Source organism: Amborella trichopoda, chromosome 7 (assembly GCF_054954075.1).
Source record: "Amborella trichopoda isolate Santa Cruz 75 chromosome 7, AtrichopodaSantaCruz75HAP2 v2.0, whole genome shotgun sequence".
Taxonomy (NCBI): domain Eukaryota; kingdom Viridiplantae; phylum Streptophyta; class Magnoliopsida; order Amborellales; family Amborellaceae; genus Amborella; species Amborella trichopoda.
The window spans coordinates 2,104,114-2,127,660 of NC_142342.1; the positions used below are offsets into that span (position 1 = coordinate 2,104,114).

Sequence of the window (23,547 nt, forward strand, 5' to 3'; positions counted from 1 at the left end):
ATACGGTTTTGATATTGATTTTTGGTAAGGTCAAAATTTATTACCGCGGCTCTTGAATGCTAGTTATAGATTGCAAATCTATTGCTCTATCTAAAAATTGGAATTTGAAGCTCTCAAATGATATATAGATGTGACAGATCTAGGAATATTTGGATAGTAGAAAAAATGTATCACAAGATAGACTTTTTTTGAGCTTCAATTAGTATTATTGTTATTGTTGTTTATGTTTTTTTTAGGTTTTTTGTGGATCCAAGATTGTTGCGGTCGAGATGATTGATTTTTCTAGTTTTTTGAACACTAAAGCTAGTGTTATCAAGATCGGATTGATCATCGGACCGGTGAGGGGTTTGGTCTAATCAAAATTAATATGAATACTTGTAGACTCCATGTGACTAGATTTTAAAAATGTTAAAAAAATAAATAATAAATTTTAAATACATATTATATTTAAAAAAAATTACCCGTTTTGTTTGGGCACTTGAACCTACCAAAATCGATCAAATACTGATTTCGACCGTTTTTTTTTTTTAATAAAAATCGATTTTTACTCTAGACGGGCCTGGCCATTATACCGCTTCGGTCCGGTCTTGATAATTAGGACCAAAACTGCGTATTGATATTTTAGGTGGGGCTTTAGAAAACTGTGGCCCTTACTTTACGCACGTAAAATAAATTGAGTGGTTTGGTTCCGATTTGACTTGGGGAAAACCTATTACTAAAATTTTATTTTCTTTAAACTTAGTCCTTCCCTCCCCCTTCCCCTTCCCCCCTCTCTCACTCTCTCTAATTTCATTATTCTCTTAAAAAATATTTCTCATTGCACATGGGAGGCCAAATTACGTCTATCAGAAAAAACAAATTCCATTTATTCGAATCATCTTTATTCAAACACAAATACTAAAGAATTGGGGCACATGAATTATTTAGTTATTGTCCATCCAAAACTGGGATTGGAGGTTGTTCACCACCATCTTGTCAACTTGGAAAGCCTTAGCCAACAGATCAGTGGAGATGGCCGGTTTCGATCCGAAAACCGCATTAGCAACAGTGATCACCCCTGGATTCTGGCTGCTCAAGGCTGCTATGGCCACTGCATTCTTATAACCCACATTTTGTTGGAAATGGATGAGGCCCTCTGGGAAAACAAACACGTCGCCCTTTTGAAGTGTCTTGCTAATCAACCGGTTGTCGGAGTTGCTAGTCACAAAACCGACATAAAGGGAGCCTTCCAACACTGTCAGGATCTCGGTGGCACGAGGGTGAGTGTGGGGCGGGTTTTGGCCACCAGGAGCATAGTCTATGCGGACCATGGAGATGCCGAGAGTGTTGAGGCCTCGTATCTGGGCCACATTCACAGGGGTCACCTTCGAGCCTAGTGGGTTGGCCGTGTTGCCAGGCTTGTCGAGCCCGGAGAAAAAGAAGTCATTTGCTTGTGCCAACTTAGGGTCCTTGCACACCTTGCCATTTACAAACACTGCATAAAAAAACAAATAAGTAGAAATTATCTTAGAAAAACTCGTATTTCAAAACTATTAAATTCTAAACCCCAGTATGAAAGGTGGGGTGACTTCTTTAAACTAATTGACATAGCAACGCAACGATGAAAGCGACGCTTAATGAAATTATATTAAGATCTAAACCTATGCTTACGGAAAGGAAAAAGTATTAGGGATGTTTAAAACGTTTATTTTTTATACAAAGGACCTGGTTTTTATGCGGTCAAGCCCGCATATGTAGAAATGGGGACGTATTGAGAAATCTATTTTTCAGTTGATTTTTAGACTTAATTTTTTAAATACATATAATCTCTAACATAGAGATCATGAATATGAAAAAATAAATAAAATTTTAAAACTAAAAATAATAATTCTAGTGAAAAAACATTTGAAAAGTTAGTTTCTATTGTTTTTAAATGGAGCACCTACTTGCATCCATCTTTAAGATGGATGATTTACACCATCCCTAGTCTTAGATGTGATATTGGCCAGCAAAGGGTGAACCATAGATCATATTTGAAGTTTGATAAAATTTTGCACAATATTTATACCGGGAAATGACACGCCTAATCATCTAATTTCACATCTAATGACATGGGGCATTTGTGAGAATTGTATACAAAGTTACGGGTCCCAGTATATAAAAGTCATTCTTCTTCGGAGCTTTATATGTAAGGAGGCAACCGTACTTGAGTAAGTAAGATTACATATTTCTACACCAACTATTTTAGTTAAAATAATATAGATTTAACATGTCTTATAAGACAATAATAAATCTACACTGTTCAACTAAAAATAAACGGTATTGGCTATTGCAAACCTTACCTCTATAATTAAGTTTGCCTCCTTATATAAACTTTTTCCTTCCTAATATGAAATGATCATAAACTCATAAAGGCACTCACATTGGCTTGCATTGTCAGACACACAGAAGTCTTGTAGGGGACTCGGATCAGATGCATAGGTGAGGGAGGCAGTGAGAGAAAGGAAGATGACCAAAAACAGCTTCATTTTCTCTATCTAAAACAGCTTTGAAATTGGATTAAGAAGAAGTAGTTGTAGATGTGAAGATTTAAACCAAGAGGAGTTCATATTTATAATGGGACTCTTGGTGTTTGGTGTTCAACTTGGGTCTTAGATTATTGGATTTTTAATGGTTAGTTATTGAAGAGGTCTTTGGGGGAAGGGCAGGCCATTGGGCCATTTAAAATAACGTGTTTGGATCCATTTATTTCCATTATTTAATCCAAACACTATCTTATCCATTGACAAAGTTTTACCCCACTTATTTTTATATATTTTTTAATGCCACATGAGCATATTGTGAATTTGCTCCCATGGGCAAAAGCTCATATTGTATTTTTTTTTTTAGAACCTAAAATTTAGGGATATAATCTCTAGAACCTAATATCCAACTTCAAAGAAAAGGAACATTTAAATAGGTGTGTCTACATGGCTAAAAAAAATTAACCTCCCAAGGTGTTTAGCACTGAATACTCCAAATACTAAGATAGGTACCAAAAATTTAGATTGAAAAGGTCTTTTTCCCGAGGGATTAGTTAAATGGTATTATACCCAATTTGTATGTCTTAATTTAGAAGTATTCGTGGGGTGTATAGGAAATGAGCCTTAAGAAAGGAAGAGACAAATGAGAGAAAGAAAATAGGAAAAAGGCATGCCGCTCAGCCATGATCGAAAGAGAAAGACTTGGTTTAGTCAAATGTGATCATCGTTAGTTGCCTCCATCCATTATTATACCAAGTGTGAATTGAAGACTTACAATATCAGCAGTGGGGAGAGGATAATGTTTAGTGAGAAAGAGAGAGAGAGATTTCGTTTGCAGTTTGACAACAAAAATTCTAGTGAGTTTTACATGGTCTTGATTCAAAAAACAGAGACAGAGAGAAAGAGAATTGTTTATCTAAACAACTAATGTATTAAGTTTTACATGGTCTTGCTTCAAAAACACAAGCTTGCGTGTATTGAATTAGCCCTCAAAGGGAGATGAGATTAAAGACTCATTCAATCCTACTCTACCAGGCTCTTCTAAATTGATTCTTTACACACATTCCAATGCCTTATAAATATGAAACACATCACATAACTCGAAACCATCATCCTCTTTTATCACCCTAAACTTTATCTTATCATTCATATATTGTTTTTGAGAGGAAATATGAAGTCTTTTTTCCTTGTCCTCTCCTTTGCCTTGGTGGCTTCTCTTGCCTTGGCATCTGATCCTAGTCCCCTCCAAGATTTTTGTGTTGCAGATAATGCAAGCAAAGGTAACTCTTATACTAGTGTTTTTGCTTTATTGATTTATTTTATTTCAATTTTTTCATTGATAAAAGAAAGCCATCTAATTACTGTCTTACTCCTTTTTCTTTTGGTACTATTTTTTATGCATTTGTTAGTTATTACCGAACATCATATAGTTTCACCTATAGGATTAGTCTGCAAATTTTACATTGTCTTTTTGGAAAGTACTAAAATTTCTAAATTCTTTTATTTTATTTTATTTGTTTTCAAGTGTAGTGTCACAAAACAATGCATATATTTTACCTCACCTGATAGCGTAATGTGACTTATGTTTCTATTTCATGCAGTGTTCGTTAATGGCAAGGTGTGCAAGGATCCAAAGTTGGCACAAGCAAATGACTTCTTTTTCTCCGGGCTCAACAAGCCCGGCAACACGGCCAACCCACTAGGCTCAAGGGTAACCCCCGTGAATGTGGCCCAAATACCTGGCCTCAACACTCTCGGCATCTCGTTGGTCCGCATAGACTATGCTCGTGGCGGTCAAAACCCTCCCCACACCCACCCTCGTGCCACCGAGATACTAACTGTCCTAGAAGGCTCGCTTTACGTCGGTTTTGTGACTAGTAACCCTGACAACCGCTTGATCACCAAGACACTTCAAAAGGGAGACGTGTTTGTTTTTCCTGAAGGCCTCATTCATTTCCAGCAAAATGTTGGCTCCCAGAATGCAGTGGCTATAGCGGCCTTGAGCAGCCAGAATCCGGGTGTGATCACTATTGCCAACGCAGTTTTCGGATCAAAACCAGCCATCTCCAATGATGTCTTGGCTAAGGCTTTCCAAGTTGACAAGAAGGTGGTGAACCGGCTCCAATCCCAGTTCTGGATGGACAACAACTAGGAATTCATTGTGCCCCCAATTCAAAAAACTATTTGTGATTGAATAACATGATTTGAATGAATGTCTTTGAATAAAATTCTTTGAATAGATTTCTTTGATTAAGATGAATTAAATAAAGGGGATTTTTTCCTCAAATATATACTCTAGCTTTTTTACTAGATAGAATATTATTTTTGTGTTGATTTTTAGGATTAATGGGAATTTTCGATGTGGCAGAGCGGTAAATCATGGTTTCAATGATATTTTCCTTCCAAACAGACCATTAAGCGCCACAAAGACACAAGAGTACAAATTTTAATGACAATGAGTATTATCATTGATTTAACTGCAGTTCCATATTTTTAAATATGTTTACTCGAAACCATTGCAATCTCCACAGTCCGTCATCGACACTGACAATTGTGAAGATGTATTGTGTCTCCTCTTGGGTAGAAAATTATAGGGGAACTATTTATCTCCACCATCAGTTATTAAGATCGGAGTATGGAGATTGCATGTAACATTCAAAACAGTTTACTACATTGGAGCATTCCATGCCTTCCTTATTTGATTTGGGAGAGAGCAAGAGAGACTAACTTCATGTAATCATAAGTGAAACTATTTAAGGTTCAACATGCATACTTGTTTCCTCTTATTTTAATCAAACATAAAAAGTTATATGTTCCTGAGGGTATGTGGTGCAATGGTGAAAACTTTATCTAGGAGTACTTTTAGGACCCAAGATTTCATGGATATAACCACCTCAATCTATCAACCAACTTCTGGTAAAAATAAGAGAGAGAGAAAGGAAATATAGTTATACACATACTATATGTACTAAAAAAAATAATGCTCTATGATTGAGTGGAGATGGTGCAAGTTTTTGATAATCTGGTCTAAGTGTCCAAAAACTCAAAAGTTTTCAAGAATAATCATCTAGTACTTTTATGGTGGATCTTAAAAGTTTTGATAAAGAAAATGCACTCAAGTGGGTCTTTCACCCATGGGAGTAAGTGTACAGTTTGCTCCTACGGTAGCACGCTGGTGTGTTGAGCAAACATTGACACTCACCACATTTCGAATTAAAAATGGATAGGGTGGCTAGTTCAAAAAAAGCCACTAGACAAAATCCCTACGACTTTCGTTTCTTCGTTCCATAGGCATTAAGGCACAAAGATCGTGGTTATGTTTTATGTGGATTTGAATCCCAACTCAACCACCCGAACTTAAAGAAACAACCTGATGAAGGGGGAAATGAATAACTAAAATCAACGAGAGAATATATCATCTCTCAGCGTCTGCAAGGAAATCCACTCTTAATAATCTCTTCTCAATATCTCAACACAAATTCTTTCTTCACATAACCACCATCTTCAAGAGGGAGCTCTTCCCGTTAAATACAATAATTGAAGTAACTCAAAATCCTAGAAAGCTCCTATGAAATCCTAGGAGTCTATTCTATTTAATCCTAACTATCCGTTATTAACTTAAAATAAATGATGAATTTTACCCTTGACAAAATAAAAAATAAAAATATAATAAAAAGAACAATAATTATTAAACCCTAATAATCTAAACTAAAATAATTATTAAAAATCCCCAAAATATAACCATTAATTAGAATACATAAAAAAACCCAAATCAAATCATTCCATGCATGCATCTATCTCCTTCGGTTGGAGAAAACTCCTCCTCGAGTTTTGAAGAGGGCTAAGATGATATTTATATCAAACCCACGTCCTTCTTTTGCCTTGTTCTCTTTTGGCTCTAGAAGTATGAATAGTTGTAAAATTACCTCTACGAATGGATCAAAATATGAAAGAGGAGGAATTAAGGCAAAAATCATAAACTCAACCATCTTTTCATCATTTATGGGCTTGTGATTGACATTTTCTTCCTCAAAATCCAACGACTTGTCTGAGATAGGATTTTCCACATGATGTTTGACATGGATAGAAAGCTTTCCAATAATCACCTGGAGAGGAATCTTGATATCAAGAATATTGTTTTTGATAGGAACAAGATGAAAGTCACTTCCTTCACCATCATTGTTTTGATCTCCAATGCTAATCTCCAGATTCCATTAACACCAAAGTTGATCGACCTCTTGCGTGGGCTCTTCTACCCTATTAGCTAAAGTCATGAGTTTTTCTACTTTTCTTCACTAAGGTTTGAGCTTTTTGAGTCAACAACCACAACTTGAATATTTCAAGGGTACCTACAAATGAGACAAGAAATAGGGAGAACTCAGTGACCCTTTGGTCCGTCTTCCTCATCTCCCCGAGAAGAATCATAATCTTCCTCATCAGCAGCTATTTGTGCTCGGCCTGCCTCCAAGCCTGCAACCACTTGTGCCTGGCCTGCCTCCAAATCAGCAGCCACTTGTGCCCTACCCAATCTCTGATCTGGGGCTTCTGTTCGACCCCGGCTTTTGGGCCGGGGCTTCCACTTGATCCTTGCTTTTGGGCCTGGGCTTCCACCTGATCCCTGCTCATAGGCCAGGGCTTCTGCCCGACCCTTGCTCTTGAGCTAGGGCTTCCACCTGTCCACTGCTCTTGGGCCGAGGATTACAAGAGTAGGCAGTCATCACCCAGAGCCATATGACATAGCTACTGTGTACTACAAAGCTCATGTAAATAGGTTTTCAAAGAGCTTTGCCCACCAACCCTCGAGCACGACAGGCATCGCTCATATAGTGATATGATCCGATTTTTAGAAAAATTATTAAAATTCATATAGTGATATACATTTTGAACTACATGATGAAGATCTGACGGATGATATTCCACCTATATTAAAATTCATTATAGCTGATCAGCTAATGTTATCATTTTCCATATATATATATATATAAAAGGAAAAGTTTATATAAGGTTGCAACCTTAAAATGTAGAACTACGGATGCACCTTAAAAATCCTTAGGAAAAGGTTGTTTTAATATTGAAAAACCCTCTAATTGATCATCTCGATGTTGAAATGTATGACTATGAAAAAAAAAAGGATTTTGAGTCCCAGAAATGACGCATCTTACAACACATTATCTAGATCGTGCATTTTCAAGATTTCCATATGTTTATAGATCTACTTGATTTTAATCATTTTTGGAGTTTAAAATTTTATAATTAGATATGAAAATATATTTTGAGATAATCTTAAGAATATTTTTACATCAAAATTATACGTTGTGACAAAATTTTGAGGTGCGCCTTAAATAGATTGTTTAAAGTTGCAACCTTATGGAAGTCATACCTATAAATATATATATATATATAAAATACTTTTAGGCGAAAATGAACAGTGATTTCACTTACCCTCATCACCATCCAAACTTCATCGTACGGTCACAATTGTCTGGTTGTATTTTATTTTTTATTTTTTTATTAATAAAAATGATTTAAAATTTATAATGTGTGTACATCTTAATACGACACACCTAATTAAAATATAAAAAAAAAATTTCACATAATATAAATTATCCAAAATACCGTCATAAAATACTCACTAACTAGTATCCATACAAAAGCCGTGGCCGTGTTTCTCACTCTAGTCCCTATACCCTTCAACGGCTTAAAATATTTCCCTCGAGCCATCTTCCTAGAAAACCCACCGTGGCTCTTAAATAATAGCCCACGTTGATAAAATCCACGTCAGGGATTGTAATTTAATATTACTTTCTCGCCTTGTGGCTTTAAATACCACACTGCGAGGTAGAGGGATTTTCAGGCCTCGGGGTTTAGAGAGAGAAAGATGGGGAGAGTTCCTTGTTGTGAGAAGATGGGTCTCAAGAAAGGACCATGGACACCAGAAGAAGATCAAGTTTTAATTGCTTATATACAAAAATATGGCCATGGAAACTGGAGAGCTCTTCCTAAACAAGCTGGTAATTCTCATTTTCTTTCAGCAGTGGGCTGCAATCCCCAAACCTTCAAAAACCCAAATGGGAGTTTCAGCTTTAGAGAGAGAGAGAGAGAGAGAGATGAATCAAGAGGGTGTTGGTTTTCTCAATTCTCGCTACATGTAGAGAGAGAGAGAGAGAGAGAGTAAATGTCTTCTCCTGTACTTCATGAGAGAGATTAAAATGTGTTCTCTTTTTACTTTCTGAGGGGAGAGAGAGCAAATGTCTTCTCTTTTTAATTCATTTGTTTGGAACTTGGAACCCGAAGATTTTATGTTATTTGAGGATTTGATTATGATTCTTACAGTTTCTTATGGTGTATGAATAGGTCTCTTGAGGTGTGGAAAGAGTTGTAGACGGAGATGGACAAATTATTTGAGACCAGATATTAAAAGGGGGAATTTCAGCAGAGACGAGGAGGAAACCATTATTAAACTACACGAATTGCTTGGCAACAGGTAATTCTCCAATTTCCATTTTTTTTTTAATTTCCTCACTCCTTAGCCGAACAAACATAAACACACTCAAAATTTCAAGTGTGAATGCTCTCTACGTAATCTTTCTCTCTCTGTCTCATTTAAGAATTTTAATTTCCTCACTCCTTACCCGAACGTATACTCTCTCTCAATAATTCAATATATGAATGTTTCTTCTGCTAAAGATTATTTACTTTTTCATTTTTTTTATTCGCAAGCTTCCTTTCTCCTCCATAAACACAAACCCTATCTCAAATTTTATTCTAAATTTCCATCACCTTAAGCACAAGTTTGGTTTGTGTGAAAATATTTTTATATGAAAAAAATATTTCATATAGAGAATTTTTCATGTAAAAACATTTTCACATCAATCAAACGTGTCATTCACTTTACTCTTTTTCAAAGTTCAAAAAACTTTACTCTTGGTCTCTCTCTCAACATCCCCATTTAACCTCTTTGGCTATCAAACTTAATAATTCTCTCTCTCTCTCTCTCTCTCTCTCTCTCTCTCTCGTAATTATCACTCAATTTCAACGTATAATCTCCTTAGTTTTCTCGCACAGTAGCCCTCTTCCCTGTCCTTAACTATCAAACTCAGTAATTCGCTTTCCCTGTCTTAGTTCTCAATAAACTTCAATTTATAATCTCCTTAGATACCAGACAATAATTCTCTCTCTCTCTCTCTCTCTCTCTTAATTATCAGATGGTCTGCAATTGCTGCAAGACTGCCAGGAAGGACAGACAATGAAATCAAAAACGTGTGGCACACTCACCTCAAAAAGCGTCTACCAAAAACCGAGTCCTCCGAAAACAAGAAACTCTATCTGGAAATTCCAAAGGCCGACGCCCAGCTACAGAGTGAAAATCTACAGAGAGAAACCCAAGTCATGGCCACCCAACAAAGTTTCCAATACTCTAACCAAAACCCAGTTTCCCCCCAGCAATCTTCGAGCACCGATTCCTCCATTCTCACATCCGAAAACTGCGGCGAATACTGGCCCGAAACTTCGATTGGGGTCGATGATTTACTGGTAGATGACCCCCGTGTCTCAATTTCCGGCAACCTCGAGAAGTTTTCCGGTTACTACGACGGGATGGACTTTTGGGTTAATGTTTTGATGGGAGCCGGACACGTGTCCCTAATACCGGAATTTTGACAGGTTATTGCCGGCGTTTACTCATTTTACCCGGGGAATTCAAATTTTGGGCGGTTTTTGGACGTTTGTGGAAGTTACAGAGAAAAAGAAGAAAGAGAAGAGGAAGTTTCCTGGCAAAATCGAAAGGTAAATATAAATACTATGAAATTAAAAAAGAAAATTCAAATTTTTAATTTGGATTTTAGCCCGTGTCCAAGAGCGGTAGGCGGATAGAAATGAGAGGGAGTCAAGAGTGGTGACAAATTTTAATTTTTTTTTTTTTTTTTTTGTTGTTAAAGTTTGTAAAGAAAAGTCATAGACTTTAACATGAGAGAGAAATAAGTCTTAAACTTTAGAGGAAGGCCAAGTCCAACAAAGCAAAGTGGGCCGGTGCCACACAGATTTGTAATGATTTATTTTTCTGTTTTTCTAATTAAATCTTAATCTCATCACGACTTTGTCTATCTACAATGTCTTTCTCTCTCTATCATCACTCTCTTTCCTCCCTCTTTCTCTATCATGATTCTCTCTTTCCCTCTCTTTATTTATTATTATTTTTTTTTAGAAAAATAGTTTGAGAGGGTTGCAACTTTATCAAAATAAGTAAATCTTCACCTCGTTACTCATCAAAGATTGCAAGACAAGCACAGGAAAACCATTACATCGATCATCTCGACGTGAGCGTTATAGTTGTAAAAAAAATTAGGATTTCAAACTTTAAAAGTAGTGTATATTATTAGAAAACAATATCTAAGTCATCCATTTTACTATAAAAATAATTGTTCACATATCTGTACTAGTTTTTAAGTTTCAAATTTTATTATCGGTGTTGAAAATTGATTTTAAAGCCATTATAAATATTTTCGTCACCAAAATACTTTCTAGATGAAGAGTTGAGGTGAGGCTTTATTTTGTTTTCATAATGCCTATTCTTTATATAAACTTCATCCTTTTGACATTCTTCCTCTCTTTTCTGAATGTTGCACATCACTCTCTCTCAATCTTGGCTCACTCTTTTTTCCCCCCCTCTCTCATGAGTCTCATTCCCTTTCATAATCTTGCTCTTCTGTGTATCTTTCCTCTCCATTCATTACTCTCGTTGGGCTTCGTTGGCTCCATCAATTCCATTTATTTTTATCAGGTTGAGATAGAAATATATGGATATGAAGAAGAAAAGTATTTTAAGTTCTAAAAATAATGTATTATAACAAATTATTTGGATCATCTATTCTCAAGAGTTTATAGATCAGATCTATATGTACCATTTTAAAATTTTCAAAATTCATTAAGTTCGGATAAAAGTAAAATGTAAAGCCATCATAAGATTTAGATATTGGAACTACACACACTTTACTTCTATAGTATAAAGCGGGCGCCTTAGACAAACCTCATCCATTATATATATATATATATATATATATATATATGTGTGTGTGTGCACGCGCATATAAAAAATTATGCTAACCTATAAACTAGATTGTACAAGTTCTCTTAACCCCAATTTTCGGTGTTGGTGCATTTTTTGGGGTCATTTACATAGAATGGCCCAAAAAAGCTTGATGAATAATTCAAAGAAATTGATTTGAAGCACATCTAACTATATTTAGCTTAAAAGCTAAGCATAAGGCACACCTTACACTAAATTCACTCTTTTTGAAAAATTAGTTTTTGGTAGGCTTGCATGTACGTATCTTTGTACATATTTATATTAGTGATCACATACAATAAATATGTAATTTGGAACAGTAACCCACAACTTCCAAAGCTATCGGATGTAGAATGTAATGGGTTATTTCATCATCGTCAAAACCTTTAGAATATAATGGTTTATTTCATCATCGTCAAAACCTTTTCTCCATTAATTGAAGTAAAAAATTTAGTGCTCTCGTTGTATACATCTCCTTTCCTCCATTCCTCTCTACACTCACCATCTGTAATATCTATGTCCCTCTCGTAGTCTGTTCTCTCTTAAATATTAATCTCACCCATAACTTCTCATCCATAACTTTGCTGTCATGTAAGCATACTGTCTGTTTGTTATTCGGGTCACTGTCATATTGTCTATTTAATCTCTCGGGTAACAAAAATCTGGACTAGGAGTATGGATTTAACGTTTAAACCTAGCAACCAACCTCATAAAAAATTAAAAATTTTACCTGAATATGTGAGTGTCTGAAAAAGCCAATGCAAAAATATTGAATATGTACCACCGAAAAATTTAAAAAATACATAATTAATTTTTCTTGTTTTTAGAAAATAATTGTGATTCTTAAGTGGATCACAAAATTTTAAATCGAAAACATCTCCTAAGCACTTAGGGAATAAGTTGACAGCATGCACCCCTCAAGAGCACTATGTACACACCACTCATTTATATCCCCTTTCTGTCTCTCGTGGTTCTATTATCGATCACATCCTTAGCCATGTCTAGTGTTCAAAGGACTCTGCGAGTGCCTGTAGCATCTCATTTCACTACGTTATGAGTGGGACTCACCGAGTCCCTAGAAGGGTCTTAAAATGTCTCAAAATTTTGGGAAAGTTCAGGATTAAGAAGAGGGAATTCACAAAATATGGAAATATCATAAACATAGGATTAGGGATAAATTTAAATGGTGGATAAAGCTAGGGATGCAAAAAACATAAAAGAAAACATATTATGCCAAACCCTAGTTTGGAAAAAGGAAAAGAAAAAATGAAAACGCATAAATATGTAGTTTTTGAAATTTTTGTTGAATTTGATGCTTGGATTCGATAGAGGATGCAAAAGTATGACTCGGATGAATTCCAAGAGATTTGAGTTCAAATGTATAAGGAAATATAAGGAGGGGGTTTACATTTACGGGGTATGTTTTTTCTATTATTGTTTTTTTTAGGGTAAAAAGCTCTACCCATAACCGTGTTACTAGTGTCGTGATAATCAAGGTTCTTTGGAACATTACTCTAGTAATAGTACCGTGATGGTTCAACGCGTTATTTTATAGACCAACACGGGGACTATCACAATAGTAATGGTCCATAATCCGTGGCGATCCATAAAATAGGGCATTGAACCATCATGGTACTATTAGTTGAGAGGTAGTGTATAAAACAACTTGAGGTGTGAGAGTTGGATACGGGGTCATCATAGTTCTAATAAAACCATAAAGTGTATTTTTGATAAAAATTATGGAAAGTTAAAAAATGGGAATAAATATAGTTTTCAAAAAGTATAAGTATTTTGAAAATTTATTAAAGAAAAATTATTTCATACGGGCTGGACCCCATTTCTACATATGAAGTATAGAAAGTGTAAAGCATCCATCTTAAATATGAATACAAGTAGGTATTCCATCTAAAAACAATGGAAACTAACGATCGAAATGTTTTATTACTACAATTATTATTTTTAGTTTTTAAAATTTATTTATTTATTAATATTCATGATCTCCATTTTAGAGATTACATATCCTAAAAAATTAAGTTTTAAAATCCAAACTAAAAACAGATTTATTAAGAGGCCCGTATTTCTACATATGCGGGATGATATGCATAAAAACCGGGTCCTTTATTAAAAAAATAAAATTTAATCATTACTCAACAAAAAAAGTTAAAAAACAAGTTGAAAGATCTAGCTTATATAATCAACAGGTGTTCCACTTTGAGCCAATCCTTTCACTTGCTTTGGAAGATTTTGGAGAGCTTCTTACGCTAGGACTAGGCGAACTGAAATGATGGGTTATTGGTTAGAGAGTGGGTCTCTAATGTTTGGCACGAGCAAAAGAGAGTGCACTCCAAAAAAGTTGAGGACCTAAATAATAAAGCACGATTAATTTGCTTCCAAGAACTTTTTGAGGTACAATTCAAGGAAGATGTAGCATATCATTTGTGTCATGAAAGGTAAGACCGAATGGTTAGTCCTACACAAAGTCACCACCAAATGTCGCATAGCACTTTTCTCTCGAGGATCATTCATGTCTTTCTTTCTCTAGGATGATTCCTCTCTCTCTCTCTTATGGGTGGCAAATCGGATCTGATTGGACCGACCCAAAAATAAAAAATATATTTTAATATATTTAAATATTATATAAAATATATACATGTATTATTTTAATATTGTAACTAAAAATATGCCATTATATTCATTCAAATATTATTATATTTAAATAGTATTTAATAATAATACTATTTAGATCGGGTCCACATGGACTCGGATGACACGAATAGTATTCAGGTCTAGTGTTTGAACCTAAACCTGACCCATTAGGCCCGAATATCTCTCTCCCGAATACTATTCGTGTCATCCGAGTCCATTATATTGTATATGTATGGATGTGAAAATAAAAAAGATTTTATGTCTTAATCTGCAACATTTTTAGAACTTTAAATTGTCATCAATAGTGACAAAAATAGATATTTAGGTCATCAAAGAGGTTTCCGGCACTAAGACTGCATCTTTAGTAGTGTTTGAAAGTGTGCCTTACTTTGGTTGTTTGAAAGTTAATGCCTTATATAAACCACACCTATAAACAAATATTTGAAATAAATGCATATCCGGCAACTTAATCGGGCACCGTCTTATTTATTTATGTTGGGTTTATGTGGCCTTTAAAGGCTTTATGAGTGCTTGTAAAATGAAATGATATAGTAGAACATGAACTCAGTGGGAGTGTGGTCCATCGTAGATCATACTAAGCAAATGATAGTTTGCTGATACCGATCTGTGTTTAACGATCTAGGCCAATCGATTAAGAAAAACCCATTTTACCTGGGCATGAAGAACAAACCGATGAGGGTTTATGGGTTAGCCCTTGATGAGGTCGAAGAACATGCCCGGATGAGTGAGTCGAGGGACTGTGTAACCCTTGTGTGTGATGGTGGCCTACTGAGATGGGGGACCAAAACTTCATCATGTTCCATCACCGGCATACATATTGATAGATCGTTCGAAAAAACCAAATATCCACCTTTGGGTGAAGCGTATGCATGTGCGAGAGATATCCCTATGTGTCATAGAGCCGTGGTCGCATCAAGTCGTGGTGATCTTGACTCGTCTCTAGGGGAGGACCTGTAATCCACACACTGGGATTGCGACCCCTTGATTCATCGACCTAACTTTGGTGACCCGCTAATGAGCCCCTGCTTGGACTGTGGGTCATGGGAAATACTGGGTCGATTCGATAAAGCTACTGTGGTTTGTAGTCCACAGTTGAAGGTGGAGTACCCCGTTATTACATATTCGATTTTTAAAAGCATATGGATCATTTTCCCATCATATTAATTTAATTGTGTTCCTTTTATTATTGAAATAATTTTAGTTTTATTATTTGAATTTTTATGAATCTCTCAATATTTTATTTGTAAATTTTGGACTTATAAAAATACAATTATTGTTCTTATAAAGTTATAAAAATTTAAATATATATTTTAAATTGCTTTATTCAATTTTAAAAATAATTTTTTTTTTAATATTCCATGTGGGCCCATAGTGCACATGAGCCACCATGTGGCATGTGGGTGGCGGCCCACATGTGCCACAAAAGGGTGGCACACCCCACCCTCTTTGGATTCACTTGTTTGTTTTTAAGATAAATTCTCTTGTTTGCTTTTAAGATAATGTTAGTTTGATTTGACCCTCTTTGGATTCACTTGTTTGTTTTTAAGATAAATTCTCTTGTTTGCTTTTAAGATAATGTTAGTTTGATTCGTGGCATGTGGGCAAATCTTTGAAAGGGATACATTGATCATGGCTTTATTTATTTTGCAGCAAGTTTGTTTTAAAGAGAAATGGTCAATTTGAATTGATGTGGATCTTATCTTATTTATATTTGGTAGTATTTATCTACTTGATATTATTTGACATATCCTTATGGAATACGTGACATGGGTCGTGCAATTTCATAGAATGCATGATATTTATTTTATTTAAATATATTGATGGGAAAATAGTTTAGGAAAGGGGGATAATGGTCCATGCACATTCCATAATGTTGATGACCAATCTATGGAATGGATGACTCAAATCTCTCACGCCATAAGTCACTCTAGATCGACGGTCTATTTAATCTCACAAGAAAAGGCAAGTTAAGGAAAATCCTAAAAAACCCTAATCTTATTGAAAGCCGATAAAAATGGATTGTCTCTACCCAAAAATCTCTACACCTTATCTCTTGTACCTAATTCCCATCTTTTTTTCTATCTCAAACTAGATTGCTAAGAGAATTCACCTAGGGTTTGAGTTTGTGAGGGTTTTAGGGTTTAGCAAAAAGAGAATCCATCTCTCTCAAACTAGGTTGCTAAGAGAATTCACCTAGGGTTTGAGTTTGTGATCAAAGGTTTCGCCGAAATTTGCTTTCCTGATTCGAGATTGAAGCTAGGCCGTTGATCTCTCACCATCGGATGGTGGTGACTCAGTGTGGGGTATAATAAGCCTGGTTGAAGTAATCTCGGATACTCTTCTTTTTATTTTATTGCAATCTTATCTTTTTTTCTCAAGCATAGTGCATCACGTTGTTAAGATCTTTGTTTTATTGTTACGTTGATTTTATTTTGAAATTTATCTTATTATAATAAAGACCACCTCTAAGTGATCTTTTGCCAAAAAAAAAGAAAAAGTATTCCCTGGTGAAAGATCACATAGGTCTATCTTTCAATTTAACGTGTCCTAAATTTAACCCCTAGCCAGCCCATTGGCCCATTATTTGTGACCTTGGTCATAGACTGTTTTGGGTTCAGCCGGCTCTTTTTTTTTTAAGAAAACCAAACATTATTATATTTTATCTTTTGTCGAGAAAAATGTTCAAAGAGAGTTTAAAAGATTGCCTAAGTTTTATTCTTTTTCATTAGTTTCCCCAAATGAATTAAGAATTTTAGTCTTGATTTGATTAAATACATTATGAACTACAACTGCGCTTCTTAAGGTAAGTATAAATGACCGCCCTTCCCTCACACACATATAAACTAATGGCCATATATACACCTTATTTTTAACTCCATTTTTTAAGTTGAATTCGAATGAATCACATTTTTTCACTCAATGAGTTTTTAGAGTTCTATTTCTTTGAGTTGGTTTTCGGGTTCCACTTTTTTTGAGAAAACCAAATTTAAAACTGATGTTTTGGTTTGCCGATATATTCTCTTTACGTACAAAACACTGCTGAATACGCACCGAACTTGCATTCGAATTAGGTTGAACCCGAAAGTTGTTCCATTGCATGTTCTTTAGAACAAAATGAAATTACATTTTAATTAAAAAAAACAAAAAGGAAGAAGAAAAAATTGCTTGTTTAAACAATGTATTTTTTTTTGTAATTTCCAAACTTAATATATGGTTTATTTAAAAATTATATTGTTAGCACTTAAAAACGTTCTGGTGGGGTTTAACCATATTTATTTATTTGACCCATGGGGTTTAATCATTTTTAAATTTATTCACTAGTAAAAAATAAAATTCTTTGCACTTTTTTATGATTTATTATTTATGTATTTATGAGAAAATATCATATAGGATCCTCCCCCACCAATGTGTGTAGGGCCCCAAAAGATCACAATTAAATTTGACACGGATATTTAAAAAGTCAAGTCCCATACGATCCGTGCCAAATTTAATGGTCATCATTTGAGGTCCTACACTCATAAGTGGGGAAGAGTCTTATAGGATCATTACTCTTTATTTATTTATTTTGTCTTTCAAAAATCATATATCTCTCAACTTTTTTAAAAAATAAAAAGCAAATTGGCCAGTGCTTTCATAGTTAGACAAACATAGTAGTTTACTGGCAAACCAAAATATCAAATATTAATTCGGTTTTGCTCGAAGAAATAGGCAAAAAATTTGACCTAAAGAGGATGTGCGCCAAAGGACTGTTGAATGAAAAAAAGAAAAGAAAAAGGATTTGTCTAAAAATGGAGCAAAAAACGCACACGTATATATATGCATTTTTTTTAGTAGAAGAGGTTATCTCTAAACCATCAAATTTGAGCCTATCTCAAAAATTTCACTAGAAGAGGTTGTTTTGATGCTCAAATATCTTCAAATTGATCATCTCGACGTCAAGAAGCATGGATATGAAAAAAAAATATATTTCAAGTTTTAAAAATAGTGTATTTTGTAACACATTTTTGGACCGTCAATTTTCAGTTTTCACAGATCTGTCGATATACACTATTTTTGAAGCTTTAAACTCTATAAATAAATATAAAAATATATTTTAAGGCTATCACAAAGATTTTAAATATTGAAACCACATTTTCCGATACTATTTGAAGGTAGGCTCTAATTTGATTGTTTAGAGCCTAAGCTCTATACAAACTGCATCCTATTTTAAATATCTCTCATTTTTTATGTTTTAGGCTCATTATTTCCAAACTATCCCCAGTTTGGAACTTATTTTGAACTGGTGTCTTTTTTTTTCCCGAGTGACATATCTATTCAGAACCTGAAGTTTGGAACTAATTTTTTTGAAAACTAAATGAGTTTGAACTTGATGTTCCAAACCACTTATTCATTTACAATTGTTCTTAGTCCAGAGTTTGAAGTTTCAAACTAAAGACACATGTTGGTTTTTGAGTAGGAGACCAGTTCATAACATCAAAGTTCAGAACTACTTAGTTTTCAAAAGTCGCTCTAGAATTTTAAGTTCCAAACCAGTATGTCACTTAAATAATAATAAGAAATTCATAACTTGAAGGTTTGAACCAGGGTATTTTGGAAAATAAATAATGAAAAGACAGCATATGAGAAGCATGTGCACTCTATAAGGGGAGATCAAAGTCATCCTTAGTTATCAAATGTCAAATCAATTTTTGAGTAGCTCATAAAGTTCAAAAAACTTTTATTTGAACTTAACGTCCGTCCAGTAATACACGCTTAGTCTTCCAATTTTAAATTTAAAAGAATCAATGGTGATAGTGACTTTTTCGTACCAAAGATAAAAAGCCTCTTGTATGTTTTTTTATATGAAAAAAATAAAAAATAAAAATATTATAACATATATAAGACATTGACAAAATTTTTATAAAATACCATGTTGTATTTATAATTATGAGAGTCACCACGGCATCATCAGTTTTTTTGTGAAGAAGATCGATGGAAATGAGCTTCTTTTCTAAACCTACTCCGAATGTTGTAAAGAGACAAATGGGGGTGGGGTCACATCATAAATAGTGATTAATGACTTTCTCTCCATTTTTTGAAAACTACAAGCATATTCTTTAAGGAACCATGGTAGTTGCTTAACACATGGGCGCATTTAAAATAATAGTCAAAATGCATGAGGATTTTCACAAACAAAATCGTGTCATGCAGCCCTTGTGAAAGAGATGGCAAACGAGAGGGATGCTTATATATTTTGTATTGTATATAATAAAAATATCGCTAATTCTAATTAGTTTGGAAAAAGTATTGAATATTTTTACTTTTCTGGACAGTTGTTCGAACGACCAAAAGTGTGAAAACCATAATCTTCGCTTAAGGGCCGGCCGGCAATTGGCGACAGGCTTGGACCAACCTGATCTGGATTGTGCTGAAGAGGACCTAGCCCAGTTTGGGATAGCCCTAGCCCTAGCATGAGCCTAGCACAAGCTTGGCTTTGGGCCATATGGTGTGGTACAGCCCTATTGGCCCGACCCAGACTCAAGCCATATTGTGTGGCGTAGAACTTAGTTTCTTAGGCTGCCACACAAACCATTGCCGACCATAGTTTCTTAGGCTGCCGCCCAGGCCATTGCCGACCATAGTTGGATTGTGTCTTTTCTCCTTCATAATTTCAAAAAGATCTTATCAAACTTTCAAATGAGTGACACAACCCAGCCGCCTTAAGGATGATTGTAACTTTTTGTCTCAAAAGTAATTATTCTTCTTGTGCTTTCACTAAAGGTGCGGTTTGTATAAATCAGTGTTTAAAAAAACGTCGACTCGTTCGGTTCGATTTGGGAATCGCCATGGACAGATCGAATCGGCGCAATAATCGGGAATCGTCCGGTTCTAAAGAGAACCGGACGATTCTGCACAGTGACTCGCCGATTCACTGTACGAAATAGGCGAGTCCCGTATGGATTTTTTTTTTTTTTTTTTTTGTTGTAATCCATGATAGATTTTTTTGTAATATTTGATCGATTTTTTTGTAATCCATGATTGAGTTTTTTTTTTTTTTTTGTAATCCATGATCGAATTTTTTGTTTTTTTGTTTGTTTTTGTAACCCATGATAGAATTTTTTGTAATCCATGATCGAATTTTTTGTAATCCATGATTGAAATGTTTTTTTTTTTCTTGTAATCCAAGATCGAATTTTTTTTTTTTTTGTAACCCATGATAGAATTTTTTGTAATCCATGATCGAATGTTTTGTAATCCATGATCGAAATGTCTGTTTTTTTTTTGTAATCCATGATCGAAATGTTTGTTTTTTTTTTTTGTAATCCATGATCGAATTTTTTGTTTTTTGTTTTTTTTGTAACCCATGATAGAGTTTTTTGTAATCCATGATTGAATTTTTTGTAATCCATGATCAAATTGTTTTTTCTTTTTTTGTAATCCACGATTTTATTTTTTGTTTTTTTTTGTTTGTTTTTTTATGTAATCCATGATCGAACTTTATGTAATCCATGATCGAATTTTATGTAATCCATGATCGAATTTTTTGTAATCCATGATTGAATTTTTAGAAAATTTGTGATTTTTTTTTTTTAATCCATGATCGAATTTTTTTTTGTAATCCATGATAGAATTTTTTGAAAATTTGTGATTTTTTTTTTTAATCCATGATCGAATTTTTTTTTGTAATCCATGATAGAATTTTTTGAAAATTTGTGATTTTTTTTTTAATCCATGATTGATTTTTTTGAAAATTTGTTAATTTTTTTTTAATCCGTATTATTCAAAGAGAAAATGAGAGAGATGATGATTCTGAGGCCACCCTATCCCAGCCATATTATTCACATATCGAGTCCCAACAGCAACAGTATAGGGATGAGCACGACAGTGCAGGTGAGCGTGAAGGATGGATAATCTTCGGGGATTTTAGATTGGGAACACAAAAAGACACTAATACTCAGGGATTTGGGAATAGTCAGACGCCTGCTAATATCGATGATTCGTTTTTAGATCGAATCAATGAATTGTGAAACGAATTCAATCAATGGCACCAGCGTGACCAAGAAGAACAATAACGTCGTCTATCATTTTATTTTTAGATCATATGTTACTAAATGTATGCTTTATTGTAGTCCATGTATGTTGATATACTTATTCCATGATAATTCTATGTTTATCCTTTTGTGTGATGTAAATTAAATGCTGAATGGTGGTTCATGCAGGGAAAGAACATATCAATATTCGCATATTCATTCAAAAACATGAAAATTCTTAATGGAGTACCCTCATTTCATATTGAATTCCTAAAAAACAATATTTATAATGAATTTTAATAATTTTTTTGGATTTTTTTTAAGCTTTATTCTGATCGATTCACTCGATTCCCGATTCGGATCGCCGATTCGCCGATCCGGATCGGTTTTTTGGGTGCCCGATCAGGGTCACCGATCCGTTTTTTAAACCATTGGTATAAACAATAAGAGTAAAACGCACCTTCAAATAGTATCCAAAAAATGTGGTTTTAATACTAAAAATCTTTTTGATAGCCTTAAAATATATCTTCATCTTTAATTATAAAATTTAAAAATTAAAATATAATGTAGATTGAACAGATCTATAAAAACTTGAAAATTTTGAAATTGACAGTCAAGAAATGCCTTACAAAAAACTTGAAATCTATTTTTTTTCTCATGTCCATACATCTTGATGTCGATTTCAATTTGAGAATATTTGAGCATCAAAACAATCCCTTCTAGTGAAAATTTTGTAGTAGGCTCTAATTTGATTGTGTAGAGCCTCGGTTCTATATAAACCTTTTCCTACAATAAATTCTGTATGCATGTGCCAATACTGAGGCAGAAGCGCAAGAAAATACATAGAGGGCATGACAATGGTTCGATTGTACGAAGTACACCTTTTAGCATGGTTCTAGGGGTGGCAATGGATCCAAACCCGGCTTGGGACGGGTAGACCCAATTCGGTCCGAGTATGGATTCAAAAATTGGACCCAGCGGTCGGTTTGGGTTTAAATCTTGGACCCGGACACTATTCGGGTCCGTGTTCGGTAATATTTCTTGGGTCCCAATATATGAAAAATTTAACATAGTTGAATACATAGATATTTCAATTTTTTTGCCGGGTCCGGATCTCACACCATATTTTTGTGTCTACTGGGTCTGGTTCGGTTCTGGTGAAGTCGGGGTTTATCGGACCCGACCTGTTGGCACCCCTACGGGGCTGATTGGATGCATACGAATGAATCTATCAATTTAAGAATTTAGCATCAATCTATAAGTCGAAATACCACGCTTGCCAACCCATAACAAGTAAGAAACATGAAATAGGGGACAGACTTGTTGGCATTGAGATCAATAGATAGAGGTGCACGATCGGGTATAGGTCTACTAAGATAGGTAAACGTCTTTAAGAGAGAGAGAGAGATGGGCACATCACAGATTTCCATTAGAGTTTCATCAATTTGGCTCCTCTTATAATGCTACATTATGGTCTGATCCGTCGGGTTGGGTTAGATCCAAAGCTCGATATCCCATAGAAAAAGAAAAAAAAATAAATGAAGTCATATGTGTATATATACACACATATAGAACATTCATGGCCAAGTAGAGGAACTGGGAATGCTGTAATTAGTGTTTGATTACTCGAACGAGCTAGCTTAAACTCTCCCAAGAAGCTTGGGCTTGCCAAATGAGTAACCCATAATTGGGTGTCTAACTTGGGATCTTGAAAGAAGATATTAAAATATTATAAAAATTTTAAAAAAGGAAGTTTATTAGTAATATTTTTTTGTGTTCTCTACTATTTTGGAAAAGATTGAAAAGTGTTTTGGTCATGAATATTTATCATCTTTTTTTGAATTATTTCTAAAATACCTTTCATCACAAATTGATTTTGTCAAAATCCATTTTTTCACAATTTTTTTTAACCTCATTTAGATGTGTTTTGTTTAATTTTATTTCAAAGATATTTTTCTATTTTTAATTTATTATTATTTTTAATTTTTTGAACACTTTATGGCCTTGTCCGAGACTCAGCCCAATTGAGGCCAAGTTACTTGGGCTCGTGCCTAGGCCAAGCATCTGGCCCGAGCCACTCTTTCTAACCTTGATTGTAATAGAAAATTGTTTGTAATAGAAAATAATTTCTGGTAACTATTTCTCTTAGAAACCCGAATGAACGTGTAGTGTTGTAAATTCAGGTTTTTATGATAAATTTGTAGTTATCTCATTTAAGAGGAAAAATAGATGGGATTGTATACAATGAGACCATTTACTTTTGGTATTGGGAGGTCACAATTACTTACAACTATTCGATGTGAAA

General features: G+C 34.5%; 3 protein-coding genes across 3 annotated transcripts; 2 read left to right on the top strand and 1 right to left on the bottom strand.

Annotated features, from left to right (window-relative positions):
• Nucleotides 1–864: 864 nt before the first annotated feature.
• On the bottom strand, nt 865–2,563 carry LOC105420832 (putative germin-like protein 2-1). Its single transcript, XM_011625988.3, has 2 exons — nt 2,402–2,563; nt 865–1,474 (listed from the first exon to the last, which is right to left on the bottom strand). The coding sequence occupies exons 1-2, from the start codon at nt 2,505–2,507 to the stop codon at nt 924–926; spliced, it is 657 nt and encodes a 218-aa protein (XP_011624290.1). The 5' UTR covers nt 2,508–2,563; the 3' UTR covers nt 865–923.
• Nucleotides 2,564–3,576: 1,013 nt separating this feature from the next.
• Nucleotides 3,577–4,788, top strand: LOC105420833 (putative germin-like protein 2-1). The gene is made up of 2 exons (XM_088872089.1): nt 3,577–3,781; nt 4,103–4,788. The coding sequence occupies exons 1-2, from the start codon at nt 3,673–3,675 to the stop codon at nt 4,651–4,653; spliced, it is 660 nt and encodes a 219-aa protein (XP_088728215.1). The 5' UTR covers nt 3,577–3,672; the 3' UTR covers nt 4,654–4,788.
• A 3,534-nt stretch (nt 4,789–8,322) lies between these two features.
• LOC148781168 (transcription factor MYB15-like) lies at nt 8,323–10,605 on the top strand. Its single transcript, XM_088872088.1, has 3 exons — nt 8,323–8,512; nt 8,856–8,985; nt 9,707–10,605. The coding sequence occupies exons 1-3, from the start codon at nt 8,380–8,382 to the stop codon at nt 10,158–10,160; spliced, it is 717 nt and encodes a 238-aa protein (XP_088728214.1). The 5' UTR covers nt 8,323–8,379; the 3' UTR covers nt 10,161–10,605.
• The last annotated feature ends 12,942 nt before the right edge of the window (nt 10,606–23,547 follow it).